This window comes from Peromyscus californicus, unplaced genomic scaffold (assembly GCF_007827085.1).
Source record: "Peromyscus californicus insignis strain IS unplaced genomic scaffold, ASM782708v3 Scaffold_9__1_contigs__length_137607984, whole genome shotgun sequence".
NCBI classification, from domain to species: domain Eukaryota; kingdom Metazoa; phylum Chordata; class Mammalia; order Rodentia; family Cricetidae; genus Peromyscus; species Peromyscus californicus.
In genome coordinates, this window is record NW_026294617.1 from 74,833,248 (window position 1) to 74,849,495 (window position 16,248).

General features: G+C 45.5%; 1 protein-coding gene and 1 pseudogene across 2 annotated transcripts in view; both read right to left on the reverse strand.

Annotated features, from left to right (window-relative positions):
- Positions 1–16,248, reverse strand: part of Gpr89a (G protein-coupled receptor 89A) — a 38,114-nt gene that overhangs the window by 8,158 nt on the left and 13,708 nt on the right. For both annotated transcript variants that reach the window (XM_052730363.1, XM_052730364.1), the window contains 7 exons: positions 13,950–14,056; positions 13,148–13,249; positions 11,314–11,434; positions 10,123–10,203; positions 4,232–4,341; positions 2,302–2,390; positions 1,518–1,610 (listed from right to left, as the gene is read on the reverse strand). In XM_052730363.1, the coding sequence (XP_052586323.1) occupies positions 1,518–1,610; positions 2,302–2,390; positions 4,232–4,341; positions 10,123–10,203; positions 11,314–11,434; positions 13,148–13,249; positions 13,950–14,056 (703 nt within the window). The remainder of the gene's footprint in view (positions 1–1,517; positions 1,611–2,301; positions 2,391–4,231; positions 4,342–10,122; positions 10,204–11,313; positions 11,435–13,147; positions 13,250–13,949; positions 14,057–16,248) is intronic.
- On the reverse strand, positions 5,981–6,080 carry LOC128106781 (uncharacterized; annotated as a pseudogene).

Here is a 16,248-nt window from a genome sequence, read left to right on the forward strand (position 1 = left end):
GTCCACACACAGACTTGTGCGTGTGTGTTCACGGCAACAATGCAACATCCCCAAACTGGAAACAACCAAATATCCACGACTGGTGAACGATCTGCAAAGGGTGGCCCAGCCACACCAGAATCCTACTCAGCAGTAGGAAGGAACACACAGTAACACGGACATACTTCCACAATCACGCTGAAGACAGAAAAGAAGACAAACAAAGGCAAGGCAGAGAAAGTATGCACATTGTCCGACGACATTCACATACATATCCTGAACACATAAACTAATGACGAGCGCCGCCTCAGGACTGGAGATGTGAGGGAGGCAGTCTAAGGGGTGCACGGAAATTTGGCCATGATGAGTTTTCTCTCTCTGAACTGAGTAACAACAGCTGTGGCACAACTGTGCATTTAAAACACATGCAGCTTAGTACATGTCAGTTACACCTGAAGGCAGCTGCTGACCAGGAGACACGCCCCCTAGAGGCTGCAGCTCAGCACAGACAGGAACACAGCACCTCTGTTCGTTCTCACGGGAGGAATCGTGTTTTACGACGTCACGTGAGTGCTACTGACATTAGCGCCGCTGATCCAAAGCCCCCACTCATCGACACTGATCAAAATTAGCCAAAGAGCTGACAAAGCTGTTCTTTGTGCAAACAGCTCCAGCGGGAAACTGACCAACTGGAACATCCAATCAGCCCTTTTCCTACAACCACAGGACACGCATGGACACCACAGCCGAGTCAGAAGCAGAGACATAAATCCACGATGGAGAAATCAGATCACTGAGGGACAAGCAGAGTGGTGAGAGCAGAAAACAAGTATGACCCACAGAAGCACAGTTTAGATTTTGGATGTAAGTTTGAGGATGCACATTGTCAAAAATGGCAAGTGGTTCTATTTTGAGTTGAAAGTTGGAGCGGAGTTGAAACAGTCGGGTGCTCACAGGCGTTATGGAAAAACAAGAACTCACCCCCGCCCCTTCTAAGTTCCCCAAAGGAGAGGGAAAAGAAGAGATGCTCTCTGCTGACTCCAGATGTGTAAGCGAGCTCAAGGTCATCAGTCAGTCAAGCCCATCCATCTAATGTCTGCCACTCCCGGAAAAAGCCACTGAACTCTGACCATTAAAAACCCGGCTGCTGAGATGGTTCAGGGGGCAAGTGTCTGCCATTCACAAGTCTGAGGAGTGTGAGCCCAGACCCCCTTCCCCACCCAAGCTGGACATGACAGCCTGAACCTGTAAGCCTTGCATTCCTCTGTCAAGACAGCAGGTGGACTGGAACTGCCTGAAGCTCGTGGGCCAGCTTGCCAGAGGGCTCAGCTGGTAATGAGAGACTCTGCCCAGCAAAGCGAAGGAGAGAACTAACTCCCCAGAGCTGTCCTTTGGCCTTTATGTGTGAACCCGCACTCACACATAAACTTGTTATTACTAATAAACACTAACAAACAACAATAATAGAGATAATACATAGCAAATATCAATACAACAACAACAATAATAATAAACAAAAAATCCTGTAACATACGTACCATGAAAATTTTCCAGACACAGTAAATAGAGAAAAAGTAACCCAGGAAATTGAAATACTTCCCCTTGAAAGTTTTGGAGTATTCAATTCTTTCCTAAAGAAAACCAAACACAAAACATGGTTTTTAGCAAAGGCCAACCTTTTCAACAGAAGCATTCCCATGCCTACGACTCACTGTTGAGACAACCTGTGCTGAGCGCTGACTCTCAGCCAGAGACAAGACAGTCTATTCCCGTGAGCGCCCTAATCTCCACAACCCTCATGAGGTATGTTCTAGAACCTTCATCTGACAGATGAGAAACTGAGTCTTAGAGGTTAACAACTTGTTCAGGATCAGGTGGTGACTGGGTCAGTCCTGTCTCCAAAGCACATGCTGGTAACCCTCTACCCTTTATAACCACCCTGGAAGTTGCCCTCAGGAATGGCGAGGGTCGTTTGCAGCCTTAGGTTTGTGTATTTCAATCATACTGCATTTTAGGTGTGCCTTGGGAAGTCACCAGTAAGATAGGGACCTATTACTCTTGGGATGGGGTGACCATCTTTATCCCCGGCCAGAAGTAGGAAGTGGATGCACCAGCCTCCTGGGTTTTGGGGTCTCCTATCCCTCCAATTCTCTTGTAGAGAGGGTTCCGGGAATGATTTTATAGTCACAGGAGAGATTCCCTAAACATAAGCCACTCAGCTTACACAGGAGCACTGCCTGGTCACAGAGGACTCTGACAAGCCAGGAGGTCTTATCCTCTCTTCAACCGTGGTAAAACCATAGCTGTCTCCTTGCTCTGTACCTTAGTAGCATACAGATCAGCTGTTTCCAGAAAAAGCTGCCTGCTTAGTTCTTCCAAAGCATCTACTTCCTGTTGAATAACAGTCAGATCTGGCAGAAAGCAGGCATCAAGGTTTAAATCACAGAGAAATTTCAGAAAACAGTAGGAAGAAAGACTTGCTCAGCCATTCTATAGGGCAGATGCTGGGAACTGCCTGTATCCTCAATTTCCCACCTCAGCCAGTAGGCTTCCGGGTAGTGCTCCAGCCTGACAGGGGTGAAGGGGCACCCCACAGACAACTGGTTTCTCAGACAGATGCCTTCCTGTGCTTGGTTTTTACTTTTTATCTGTCAAATTCAATCTCCGGGGCTTCAAATGGCATATAGTACCAAGACCTATAATACTGCTGCTCCATGCCAGTGGAGTAATCTGTGCTGGGAATGCAGAGCACAGTGGTCACCGAGTCTCCAGGTTTTAGCGCCTCCTTCAGTTCTTCCAGATGCTCTCCCACATCCCCACAAGACAGCTGCACCCATTTCTCAGATGAGGAAAGAGGCTCAGAGCATTAAATAACTTGCTCCAAGTCATACACCTAGGCGTGGATGCATAGTGCCATCTGCCTACCTGTGGGCCTGCCCTTTCTTTCTCTTCATACCTCAGTGAGGAGGGCCGCTCTTCTCCCCATTAAAGACACAGCAGCTCCGAGAGCTGCCATCACCTGGTACACTTGTGGATGTATTTCTTAGCCTACACTTTTTTTTAATGAGTTTTAGAGTAATAAAGATATGAAGACAGTCCCAGTAATTCCAATCTTCCTTCCTTTGTGAAATCAACAAGTGCACATCACTTCTCCCCTCCACAGTGGCTATCAGCAAGGCCCATGGCACTCAGCGTCAGGGTAGAAGAGTCAGGTCTGTCTCCCTTAAGTAGGGAGTGAGCGCCTTGAGGTTCGAATCATCGGCCTATCACCTAGTGCTGCCTGGAAATAGGAGCCACAGAACAAATGCTTTGGGATTATTTGTTTTTCTTTTTTAAAAAAGATTGCTTTTACTTTTAGTAATGTGTTTTGTGTGTGTGTGGGTGGTGGTGGTGGTATGCATATCAGCACAGGTGCCCTCAGAAGGCAGGTGTCGGGTCTCCCCAGAAACAGTTACAGGTGGCTATGGGTCACTGATCTGGGTGCAGTGCACTCTCAGCCATGGGAGCCATCTCTCCAGACCTAATGACTCGTTTCCCTTTTCCTGCCACAGTGCCCTGGCTTTCTCTGTCTTATCTGCAGCCATCAGAATGGTGGGGCATGGCCTATCATAGTAGTCTATGTCCTTTTCCAACCAACTTATCTGGGTGAGAGGGAAGCAGGAATAAGTCACCTCCTGTCAGCCTTCAGTGTGACTAACAGCCCATGGGGGTCACACACAAATGTGGTTATCCTCATATGGGAACCGGTGAGCCTCAGACCAGCAGGGCCAGGATCAGTCTATTAACCCAGTCACCCTGGTGTTTTAAGGAGGAGGTGGTACTACTTGAGATCTGTGTGGGCACTAACTGGGTTAGAAATGGGCCCCTGCCGTCACTCGTGAAGCACCCACTGTTGAGGGAGCCACCATGCTCTGTGGTCTTGCAGCACTGAGACAAAGAGCAGCAGAGTGGAACAGGTTATGAAGCTGAGGCCACAGTTCTGCTCCTACATTTGCCACAAACCACAGTGTGACTTCACCTTTGGGCCTATTTTCTCATCTGTTAAGTGGAAAGAATGACCTTACAGGTTCTTCCAGCTCAGAGACAATGCCGCTGTGGTTAACGACAAGTGTAGGAAGATGATGTACCCACTGTACTTCCTATGCCCAGTGCGGGCCAGTCTGGACCCTGGTGCAGTCAAGGCACCCTAGAGGGGACTAACCCAGCACTACTTTATTCCTGCCCCTGGTCCAGAGTACGGGATAAAGGATACTTTCACTTCCTGCAGATGATGCGGTCACGCTCTTCAGCACGCCCCAGAGTCCTGATGGCTTGTTCTGCACCTCCCCCCTCTGGAACATGGTTCTCCGTGCCACGGCCATCCTGAGATAAAGAAAACAGAAGTCTGAGCAAAGAAGTGGGCCTCAGCTTCATCCCTCCACCTTCCCGAGTCACAGCGGTGTCAACACTGTTCAGGAGTTATGAGGGAGAAGACACTCCCAGAGGTGACGTGGCCTGGTCCGGGGGCACAGAGTGTGGAGTAGGCAATAAATCTCAGGACTGGCTCTGCCACTTGAAAGCTGAGAGTCCTACAGTTTACTTCCTTATTCTGGATGGTTGTGAAGATGAATCACTAACAGTCAACCTCATCCCCGCCATATGTTAAAATCATCGAAAAACAAACCAAGTAGCTAATAAATCTAGCTAGAGAAGCAGGCACAGAGGAGGACACAAGGCCAAGTGGAAGACAGGAAGGAGAAAGAAGAGCACATCAACAGGACTCCTGACTCCCCGAGTCCACCTCCTTCCACGGCTGTCCCCCAGCCACCGCGGGATAAAGCGACAAAATGATACCCTCCTTCCACCCCCGACCCCCGGCCCTGTCTGTGGGGACTCAGTGGCCCAGTGACAGCTGCTGGCAAGTTCTATCTACTCAGAGGTATTAAGAACAAGGCCCCTGTGAACTTAGAAAACATACAAATGATTATCTGAAGAGTACAATGGGCCTAAGATCAACCAGGGCGAATCCAGTGCAGACAGAAGAGCAGGCTACAGAGAAATTCAAGGTGGACACTTCTGGTGACAAGAGATAAAAATGGCTAAGAGGAAGCAGCAGCATTGGCTTCATGTCTGGGACTCCTACAAAAAGCACCAGGGGACCAAGGGCTAGGTGGCATTTCTGTGGGCTGAATTTTTAAAGCACCAGTTAGAAGGTCATTCACAACAATGGCTGCTGAAAGTTTCTTCCTCAGTGAGCTCTGGCTGGATACTGGAAGAATGAAACAGCCCCAAGCTTGAGTTTCTGCCTTTCCTGACATATTCCCTGTAACTCGGCATGTTGGGAAGACATGAAAAGGAACCAAGAAAAGGCTCAAGTCCACGATTCGGTCAGTTACTAATGGGAACGTGGGACAAGCATATGATGAGGCGCTCTGCTATGCAGTCCATAGTTTCCTTGGGCTCAACACCTGGGATTATGGCAGGGTAGTTGAAAGAGAGCACAGAAGCCATTTCTACTGTCCTTGTCAACACCTAAAGGCTGTGGCGCGGCACTGGCTGCCTGCCCATGTGAAGGTGAGAGATCCATGCTGTGCACTCTCAGCAGACAGACAAACAGAATAACCAGAAGCGAAAGCTAGCTGTACATAGACAAGTGCCCCCAGTTTTAGACAATTCACTTTCACTTTTGATTTTAATCACCTAATTCTAACCCAGTTTTGCTCTTGGCAAATAAGTTGCAGACAAAAATAAACATGTATTTAAGAAGAAAAGATGAACAGTATCAAACTTTCTGAGATGCACTTTTACAATGTATTCAAACAGGCACACAAGCACTGTAGCCATTTCTACCTTCGGCTTTCCTACTGCCTCTTCTTCCTAAGGCCATCTTGGAACAAGAAGAAAGCTCTTTGCTATTGGTTGGCTGCCGTTTAAAAATTCTTAATACAGACCACAAGCAGGTGGCTGAGGGCTAGCGGACGCATGAACGAGAAGAGTCTGAAAACTGTCTACTCCGCTCTTAAAGAACATGAAACACTTCACGAAATTTCGTGCTATCCTTGTGCAGGGGCCATGCTAATCTGTCCCATTCCCATCTTAGCACACATGTTGCTGATGCAAACTTCTACCCTACTTTAAACACGGTGCCCTATTGTTTGATGGTTCCCATTTCTAGTTCAGCCATTACCTTATCTAAAAAAAATTATTATTATTGTGTGTGTGTGTGTGTGTGTGTGTGTCCGTGTGTGTGTATCCTCGAAGCATGTGCATATGAGGATGGAACTCCCATCACCAGGTTTACTTGCTGAACCATCTCAGCGGCCCATTAGAACTCTGAATTTTAGAGATAGTGTAACTCATATATGGCTTTAAGAATAGAGAGTTCACGTACACCCAGATTTCCACTCTCCTGCAACAAGACATTGACATTCAAATACTTCTGAATACAACATCTGTATCACTAAAAGGACTTCATTTGGCCCTTGGATAACCCACAACTCACCTACCACCCTTCCCTCCACCTCTGGTAGTGACTAATTTGTCCTCAAGTTCTTCGGTTCTGTCATTTTCAGAATGTGCATATGATTAGGATCAAACAGTGTTTATCCCTATATGGTGAATGGTGGCCTGCTTTCTATTAAGCAAAAGGTTCTGTAGGTTTGCTCAGGTTGTTGTGCATTAGTAGTTTGTTCATTTTTCTTTCTTTCTTTCTTTTTTTTTAAGATTTATTTATTTATTATGTATACAGTGTTCTGTCTGCATATACACCTGCAGGCCAGAAGAGGGCACTAGATTTCATTACGGATGGTTGTGAGCCACCATGTGGTTGCTGGGAACTGAACTCAGGACCTCTGGAAGAACAGCCAGTGCTCTTAAACGCTGAGCCATCTCTCCAGCCCTCATTTTTATTTCTAAATAGCATTCCACAGTATGGCTGTACGAGTGTTCTTAACCATTCATCCATGAAAAGTTATCTCTAGTTTGGGCTTCTACGAATAAAACCGCTAAAAACACTGCTGTATTCAATTTTGTGTGAGCATGATGTTTTATTTCTTCGCATGAACACCTGGTACAATTTCTGGACTTGGATACTGGAATATTTAGTTTTTATAGGAGAGCTATACTGTATCCTAGTTACTCTACCACACCACATTTGCACTAGTAACTTATGTAAGTCCTGTTTGCTGCATCCTTGCCAACTAGCATGTTGTGTTATCACCATCAAAAACACATGTGTGTGTCTGTGCATGTGAGTGGATCTGTGTGTATGTGTGTGCTGTGCATGTGAGTGGATCTGTGTGTCTGTGCATGTGAGTGAATCTGTATGTGTGTGTCTGTGCATGTGAGTGGATCTGTGGTCCAGGTGTCAGATACCCTGGAGCTGGAGGTGTAGGGTTATAAGCTGTCTGAGGAGGTGATGGGAATTGAGCATGGGTTCTACATAATCACAGTCTCCAGCCCACTGTCACCAAGTTTTGAGTCATCCTAACTGCAGTAACCTTACTGTGGCTTTACCTGATGTCCACAGTGGCTACTGCTACGTCACTGCCACCATGGTGAGTGTCTTTCCACGACCCTGTGCCATCCAGATGTTTGCCCACATTCTGATTGTGCTGCTGTTTTTAATGTGAACTCTAGAAGTCTTTCCTTTCGTAAAGTCTTGCCCCGTGCCATCCAGATGTTTGCCCACATTCTGATTGTGCTGCTGTTTTTAATGTGAACTCTGGAAGTCTTTCCTTTCGTAAAGTCTTTTCTCAAACACTTTTTCCCTGCCTGCAGCCTGTCTTTCCTCCCTCTTTACACATCCTATTTTGTCTGCTGAAATGCTCACAGTCTCATTTCTTCACAACTGAGTAAAGAGTTTTGGATGGAGACTTGCTCTGGCAGATATGTGTGACTGTAGAAATGTGCTGAAGGGAGGGATATGAAATACAAAACTACTTGTCAGCTCAAAACTTACTACTGGTCCTATGTGGATAACAGCTCTAATAAAGACAGCAGACTAAGAAGCTTCATGAATGTGTGGGAGAGTGTCTAGCAGAGACTGTTTCCCAAAGATAAAAAAAAGTGCACTTATGGAAACCAAGTGATTATTCTAGATTATTAATAAGCTCAGCGTTTGTCTGTGAGGTGTGACCCACTCTTCTCAGAGGCTGCATGAGTCTGAAGGCACTGACTGCCATCTCCTTTCTGGTGTGTGTGACAGGATTCTGCCATGCTGTCTGTGTGCACTATACACTTTGCAGGCTCTGACCTCTTGATCTTCCTGCCTCTGCCTCTCAAGTGCTGGGGTTACAGGCGTGTGCCAACACACTTGGCTTATTTCTTCATTTTTTTACATACGAGGAAGTCACATTATAAGGTATGACAAAAGAGTCAAATGCAGATAGTTTGATTTCAGAGAGCTTTGCAGGCCCACTGTGATAGAGATTTTTACAAACATGCCACTTTGAAAACATGTATGGTAGAAGTACTTTCCTGGGTAAATTTTATGTAGCTTTTTGGTGTTTTGCTTTTTTTTTCCTCTCAGACTGAAACATTCCATTGTAGAAGGAAGGGTCTCAGAGCTCCTATAATTCAGCAGACACAAGACTCAAAGAAGTCCCTCCGGCCGGGCGGTGGTGGCGCACGCCTTTAATCCCAGCACTCGGGGGGCAGAGGCAGGCGGATCTCTGTGAGTTCGAGGCCAGCCTGGGCTATAGAGTGAGTTCCAGGAAAGGCTCCAAAGCTACACAGGGGAACCCTGTCTCGAAAAACCAAAAAAAAAAAAAAAAAAAAAGAAGTCCCTCCTACAGTTTACAGAAATGCTGAATGACTGGAGGGAGGGAGGGAGGGAGAGAGAGAGAGAAAGAGGGAGAGGGAGGCAGATGGACGCTCTTTGGCAGAGAAGTGCCTTGAGGCTGCAGGATTGGGGTCCACTGTTAGAACTTCATGAGGTGTGACCCACACTGGGTAGGCTTCTCGGTGAGTAACTGCCAGAGTCACTCCTGCTCCTGTGAGTGATCTCAGTGAACGCCCAGGCTCCCCAGGCTGGCCGTGGGTGGACTCCTCTGCTCTGTCACTGCCTTCTCTATCGGGGTACACGGGAAACATTCTGTCTTCTTTTCTATGGGGTACACGGGAAACATACTGCCTTCTCTATCGGGGTACATGGGAATCATACCGCCTTCTCTATTGGGGTACACGGGAAACATACCGTCTTCTCTCTCGGGGTACATGGGAATCATACCGCCTTCTCTATTGGGGTACACGGGAAACATACCGCCTTCTCTATCGGGGTACAAGGGAAAACATACTGCCTTCTCTATCGGGGTACATGGGAAAACATACTGCCTTCTCTATCGGGGTACACGGGAAACATACCGTCTCCTCTATCGGGGTACATGGGAAACATACTGCCTTCTCTATGGGGGTACACGGGAAACACACCGTCTTCTCTATTGGGTACACGGGAAACATACTGCCTTCTCTATGGGTACACATGAAAACATACTGCCTTCTCAATGGGTACACGTGAAAACATACTGTCTCCTCTATCAGGGTACACGGGAAACATACTGTCTCCTCTATCAGGGTACACGGGAAACATACTGTCTCCTCTATCAGGGTACACGGGAAACATACTGTCTCCTCTATCAGGGTACACGGGAAACATACTGTCTCCTCTATCAGGGTACACGGGAAACATACTGCCTTCTCTATCGGGATACACGGGAAACATACTGCCTTCTCTATGGGTACACGGGAAACACACCGCCTTCTCTATGGGTACACGGGAAACATTGTAACAGAAACAAAAACAACAACGGCTAGAAGACTTAGAGGAGTTGGAGAAAAACAAGCAAAAAAAATCCAAATCAAGCAAGGGAAGGTTTGCAAAACTGTAGGACAACAGCCTTAAAGTGCCTGTCCTCGTCGCCCTGTCCTCGTCCTCTGCACAGTGACACTAAATAAAGGAGTGAAAAACAATAAAAAAATCCTCCAGATATCAAACATTACTCTAACAGTTGATCCAAAGGGAAATGTTGAAATTCAGAAAGCAGAACTTGAGAATTTTCCTCATCTAAGGCGAGATCATGTCTTCGGTGGTGCATGACCCTAAAATGAAAACGAGTAAAAGACAGCCCTCAGCTCTTTACCGTGACCACGGTGTGCCCGCCTCACCTTTTCTTTTTGCTTATGATCATGTCCATGGTCTGCAGCAGCCGCCGCTCCAGCGCCAGGATGTCCGTGTCAGTCACGTTCCTGCAATGAGCAAGACCTTAGCGATGCTCTGGGGTCCCACCCGTGGGCATCATGCAAACAAACCATCTGGTGAAACATGAACCCCAATCGTTACTCAACAGCTCAAGGGCCTGTCTGTTTTCCAGGAAATATTAAAATGACTCCACTAAGCTACAATGCTTGTACTGTTGCTTCTTATAGCTAATTTTCCTGTTGTCCTAAGCGGTAGAGGGTACCCCAAGCCCTCACAGTCTTTCTTAGCTTTGACCCAGACACATTTAAAATATGTTTAATGGCTAGAGAGATAGCCTGGGGTTAAGAGCACTGGCCAGGCAGTGGTGGCGCGCGCCTTTAATCCCAGCACTCAGGAGGAAGAGGCAGCTGGATCTCTAAGTTTAAGACCTGCCTGATCTACAGAGCGAGTTCCAGGGCAGCCAGGGCTACGTAGAGAAACCCTGTCTCAAAAAACAACACTAATACCAAAACAAAACCTGGAAAACAAACAAACAAACCAACCTGGGAGATTTAAAAAAAAAAATAAAAAGAGTACTGGCCACTATTACAAAGGACCTGGGTTCCTATCACTTACATGGTGGCTCAAATGTCTGTAACTCCAGTTCTGGAGCAGCATCCTAGACTCTGTGGGCACCAGGTGTACATATAATGCACACACATACACACAGGCACTCATATACAAAAAATTTTTAAAAATATGTTTAAATTGGCAATGTCTTCTATTATTTGATGTTAAGGAGGAACCAATTTACTGAAGTTGGGAGAAGTCGACAGTGTTGTTCACTGGAAATGTGCATTTAAATAGCATCAGCAAAGGGGCATCAAATTCACCACTTAATAAAGGAGCCAGATGTGATGGCACATGCCTGAATCCCAGTGTCCAGGGGGTTGAAGTTGGATAATCTAATTTAAGGCCAATTTGGGCTACTTGCTAAGTTGCTTTTTCAAAAGAAATAAGAAAGTGACTGGTTAGAAAGGCTTCTGATAAACACCCATGGATACAGAGGAAGAGGAGAATAAAAAAGCAGTCCTAGATCTAATATGTGAATATTAAAGATGTGGCATGACACACATATTCCAGTAACAGTGAAAAGCAAAGAACAAAGTATGCATTACCTAAGGAAGTAGGACATGTATGTGTACGGGCAGTTGACAGCACCAAATCCGGAGAGCAGAGCCATGAGCGTCACCCCGATCACGCCTACCCGGCTGATGAGCTGTTCTATGGACAAGATCCCTAAAAACAGTAAAAGACATCAAGGCCAGGCAATCCACACAGAGCTTCCAGCTGCGCCATGAAAGCCAACATTACTTAAAATATCGACCAGTACCTGCAGCTTATACAAGCCTCGTACAATGTGTGCTTTAGATTCATTTATTAATTATGTGCATTTTGCCCTTGTGTATGCCTGGTGCCTGCAGAGGTCAGAAGAGCATTGAATCCCCTGTAACTGGAGTTACGGATGGTTGTGAATCATCACATGGCTGCTGAGAACCAATCCAGGCCCTCTGCAGGAGCAGCAAGTGCTTCCAACCTCTGAGACGGCTCTCCAGCTGATGAGCATGTTTTTTTTTTTTTTTTTTTTTTTTTTGGTTTTTCGAGACAGGGTTTCTCTGTGTAGTTTTGCGCCTTTCCTGGGACTCACTTGGTAGCCCAGGCTGGCCTCGAACTCACAGAGATCCGCCTGGCTCTGCCTCCCGAGTGCTGGGATTAAAGGCGTGCGCCGCCACCACCGCCCGGCAGATGATGATGAGCATGTTTTTAATGATTAATGACAGGCTGCTGAATTTTGCCTTTGCTTATTATTTGAAATGCTGCAACAGATATTGCTATTTATTTTTAAATATAATTAGTTCCGCTACACATGCCTCCATCACTTGGTTGATTTCCATCTGTTTGCATGCACCCGTACCACAGCACACATGTGGTTAGGGACATGTAGGAGATAGTGTTCTCCTTCCACCCTGTGCGTCCCAGAGACGGAACTCAGGCCATCAGGCTCGGCAGCAGATGCCTGTGCCTGCTAAGCCATCTCACCAAATGGCCATGTGCTTTTAGAAACTACATGTTTCCTCTGACCAAATGAAGGAAAAAGTGTCTTCCCCAGATCCAAGCTCCTGGGTGATGTGCACACATGGAAAGATATTGGGAGGTGTGCAGACACTGGTTCACTAGCATTCATTCCAGTCCTTTTCCAGCTTTTCCTCCTGTACTACGGGATCCGGAAAGCACAAAGCTCTTGCATTCCCAGACTTTCTTGAAACTAAGGCTCAAATGTTTGCAGGTTTCACAAACTGGCATGCCCATGTGAGACATGAACAGTGTAGGGTGATGAGCGGCTGGCTGGGCACTTGCTGCCAGGCCTAACGACTGAGTTGATCCCTGGAGCCACATGGTAGAAAGAGAGAACTGACGCTCGAAAGATGTCCTCTGACCTCCACGTGAGTACCCTGGCATGTGCAAACCCACCCACAAGTGTCAAGACAACTAAAAAAGGTAGGGCCTATCAGGAAGACATGCTCTTGCGGAGAACAGTGACACCCAGGCACCCCCTCTTCCTTTTCTGTATCTCCTGGCTGTCATGAAGGGCGCTTCCTTTGCCACATGCTCTCACCATAACACACTTTCTCTCAACAGACCCAAAGCAACAGGCCAACTGACCACTGATTGACCTCTAATACTGTGAGCCAAAACAAAGCTTTCTGCGTCTTAAGCTGATTAACTCTTGTTACAGGAACAGAAAGTTGACTGGCATTCATGTCTGCTCTACAATTCCTATGTAGCTGAACTAGCACTTGATGCCCTTAGAAAGAAGGAAAAATTTTATTTTGAAGTCAAATATTTTTGAGAGAAATAACTTGCTCTATTTCCCAAAATCAAAGTTTAAAAGGTTATTTTTTTTTTTAAATTAGAAAATCAAACCCTTCTTCCCATTCCCACTCTACTCACCATGCTTTGGGCTGAGTATGGGAAATGGATCTCCCAGCTTCCAGAAGAAGTACATAAAGGTCAGCCATAAGAGACAGGAAAAGAGCAGGCGCTGTTTGTGTACTGAGATGGGAAACGAGACTATCAGGGAAGGCAGATACTAAACAGCTTATTACAAATATGAGTTATGTAATTAACATGCAAATGATGGAACTATACAATTCTTTGCAAAAGCATTCTTACCACCATTAGAAAATCTTTTTGTGTGTGTGTAATTAGGAAATTTTATATTTTAGTTAAGAATTTCTTCTCTTACTCAGTTTTTATAAATATTGTTTTCATTTATTCTTTGAAAATTTCATATTTTAATCATATTCTTTTTCCTCCCCCAACTCACCCCCAGATCCTCCTCAATCATTAGAGAAATGTCGCTAAAATTACAACGTGGACTGAGCTTAAGGAGACGTTACAGAAGAGGCAGGTCTGGCAGGAGACACAATCCACTTTCCAGACAGAACTCATTTTACACTACTTTTAAGATGCTGTGCTGTCCCCAGATACCAGTGTACAAGAGATCCAGGGATGAAGCTGTGTGTGATCCCTCATAACAGTATGCATCCCAATCTATGTGCTGTCCCCAGATACCAGTGTACAAGAAATTCAGGAATGAAGCTGTCTGTGATCCCTCACAACAGCATGTACCCCAATCTATGTGCTGTCCCCAGATACCAGTGTACAAGAAATTCAGGAATGAAGCTGTCTGTGATCCCTCACAACAGCATGCACCCCAATCTATGTGCTGACAGAGAAGGCAAATACTCACACAGTTGGATGTTACTCACGATAAAATAACCAATGTAGAAAGGTACCATGAAAACCAGGATGAGCAGAATTACACACAGGTTCATTTTCCAGTGGAAATAACGGGAGCTGAAATCAACATCAGAGTCATTTGCAGGGAAGGCCGCTACCCTCATTCTGTTGTACTCCAAAGAGCCCCTGCTCTTGGAGCCCACAATGAATACGCCCCATCTACTCAGCCAATTAGGCTGTTACACAGCTGGGCACCTGGACTCCCAGCACTTGGGAAGCAGACTCAAGAGAATCTTTGTGAGTTTGAGGCTAGCCAGGTCTCAATAGAACACTATTGAAAATGAACAGCCTTCCCAAGAACAGGAGAAAATTATTTCAAACCACCTATCTAAATAGGAATTTCTTTCTGAGATGCATAAAGAGCTCTTATAACTCAGTAGTAAAAGTAGCGCAGTTAAGAAGTATACAACTGGCAGAAAATACAGTTCCATGGCAGAGTAGTCACTTAGCATGATGAGGCCCTAGGTTCAGTCCCCAGTGCCACAGGGAAAGAGGAGAGCAAAGTATAAAAGTAGACAAAGGTCCCCACAGATTTCATAGGATTTCACTTAACAATGTCCTGAATCCTACCCTTCCCAAAGAGACTTCCACGAGTTACGGAGGGCCGTCCTTACCGTTTTCCCTTGTTATAAATGGCAGGCATCAGGAACAAAGAACCTGTACGTGACAGTGAGCCTACAGGGAAGGTCATTTAGTGTAGATGTGTTTGTTTGCTCTCTGAATCAACCCAGCTAGAATATCTAGAGAGGCAAAGGAGCTGCATATCCTGTAGGCGATCTACATGGTATTTCAGCTGGCTTCTGGAACATGCTAGGAGGCAGCAGGTTTGAAATCTAAGTGTTATTTGTACTGCCAATCAAAAGTTAACCACAGGGCCAGAGAGATGCACAGTGGTTAAGAGTGCTTACTGTTCTTTTTTTTTTTTTTTTAAAGATTTATTTATTTATTATGTATAGTGTTCTGCCTACATACCACAAGAGGGCATCAGATGTCATTATGGATGGTTGTGAGCTACCATGTGGTTGCTGGGAATTGAACTCAGGACCTCTGGAAGAGCAGTCAGTGCTCTTAACTGCTGAGCAACCTCTCCAGCCCCGTGCTTACTGTTCTTGCAGAGGACCTGGGTTCAGTTTCCAGCACCCACATGGTAGCTCGCAAACCACCTGTAACTCCAGTGCCAGAAGATCTGATGCCCTCTTCTAGCTAACCTGGGTACCAGGAATACACATGGTACACTTGACGTGCATGTAGATAAAACACTTATACACATAAGGAAAGCCAGTCATATGTTTTAGCTGGTCTTTTGAGAAGAAAATAAAGTGATGTTCTTTTGGAAAAAAAAAAAAAAAAAGGATCCGAACAATACTCTGCATTTGAATTGGATGCCATACACCCTCTATTTAGAGGTAAGTCACAGGAAAACTCATATTCAGAGGCAAAACTCTTTTCTGAAAGCTATTCTGAATCTAGTGAATGCAAGATAGACCACGTGATCAAGGTCCACATATCTGTCCACAGCTGGGCCAAATGTTGGTGTAAAGAAACAGGTATAAGTGCAGAAATGTTTCAGCCTAAACAAATCCAGCCTGAAAAATGAACCCAAAGCAGAACCAGATTTTAGGGGCGCTCATTCCTACACTCTAAATAAACTAAAGAATATGAGAAATGCACACCAAAGTAAGACTGCTTCTAACTGTACAGGATTAACGAGGAGTTACAGGTTGAGCACGTAGTACATTGGGCACAGTGTACTACAAACAGCAGGTGATGTTCTTACCACAACTACTGCTCAGATCTATGGTCAGCAAACTAGGACCCTGCACCTAGCAATTTTCACAAGGATGTTTCACTGGGGCAGGGCTATACCTGTTTGTTTACATACTGCCTATGGCTGCTTCTGCTTTATAATGGCAGATTTGAAGATTATGGTAGATACACTATGGCTTACAAAGTCTGAAATACTTACTATCCGGTCCTTCGTAGTAGAAAAGTTTGCTAAATTCTATTCAGAGAGCAATAAAACATCTATGTTGTGATAATGCAATTTAGCAAATAGCATAAAAATTACTTGTCCATTCTCCATAGCTCATCCAGACAAGGTCTGGATTATTACAGAACAAGTCTGGAAGTAGGGAGTCATGGCTCTGCCACCAAGCCCCAGGAATTACTTTAAGATGACATTTTCAAAAACATTCTTCATTCAATCCACCTGACTATGTGTAAAAGTAACTAAGGTAGTTAAGAACCAG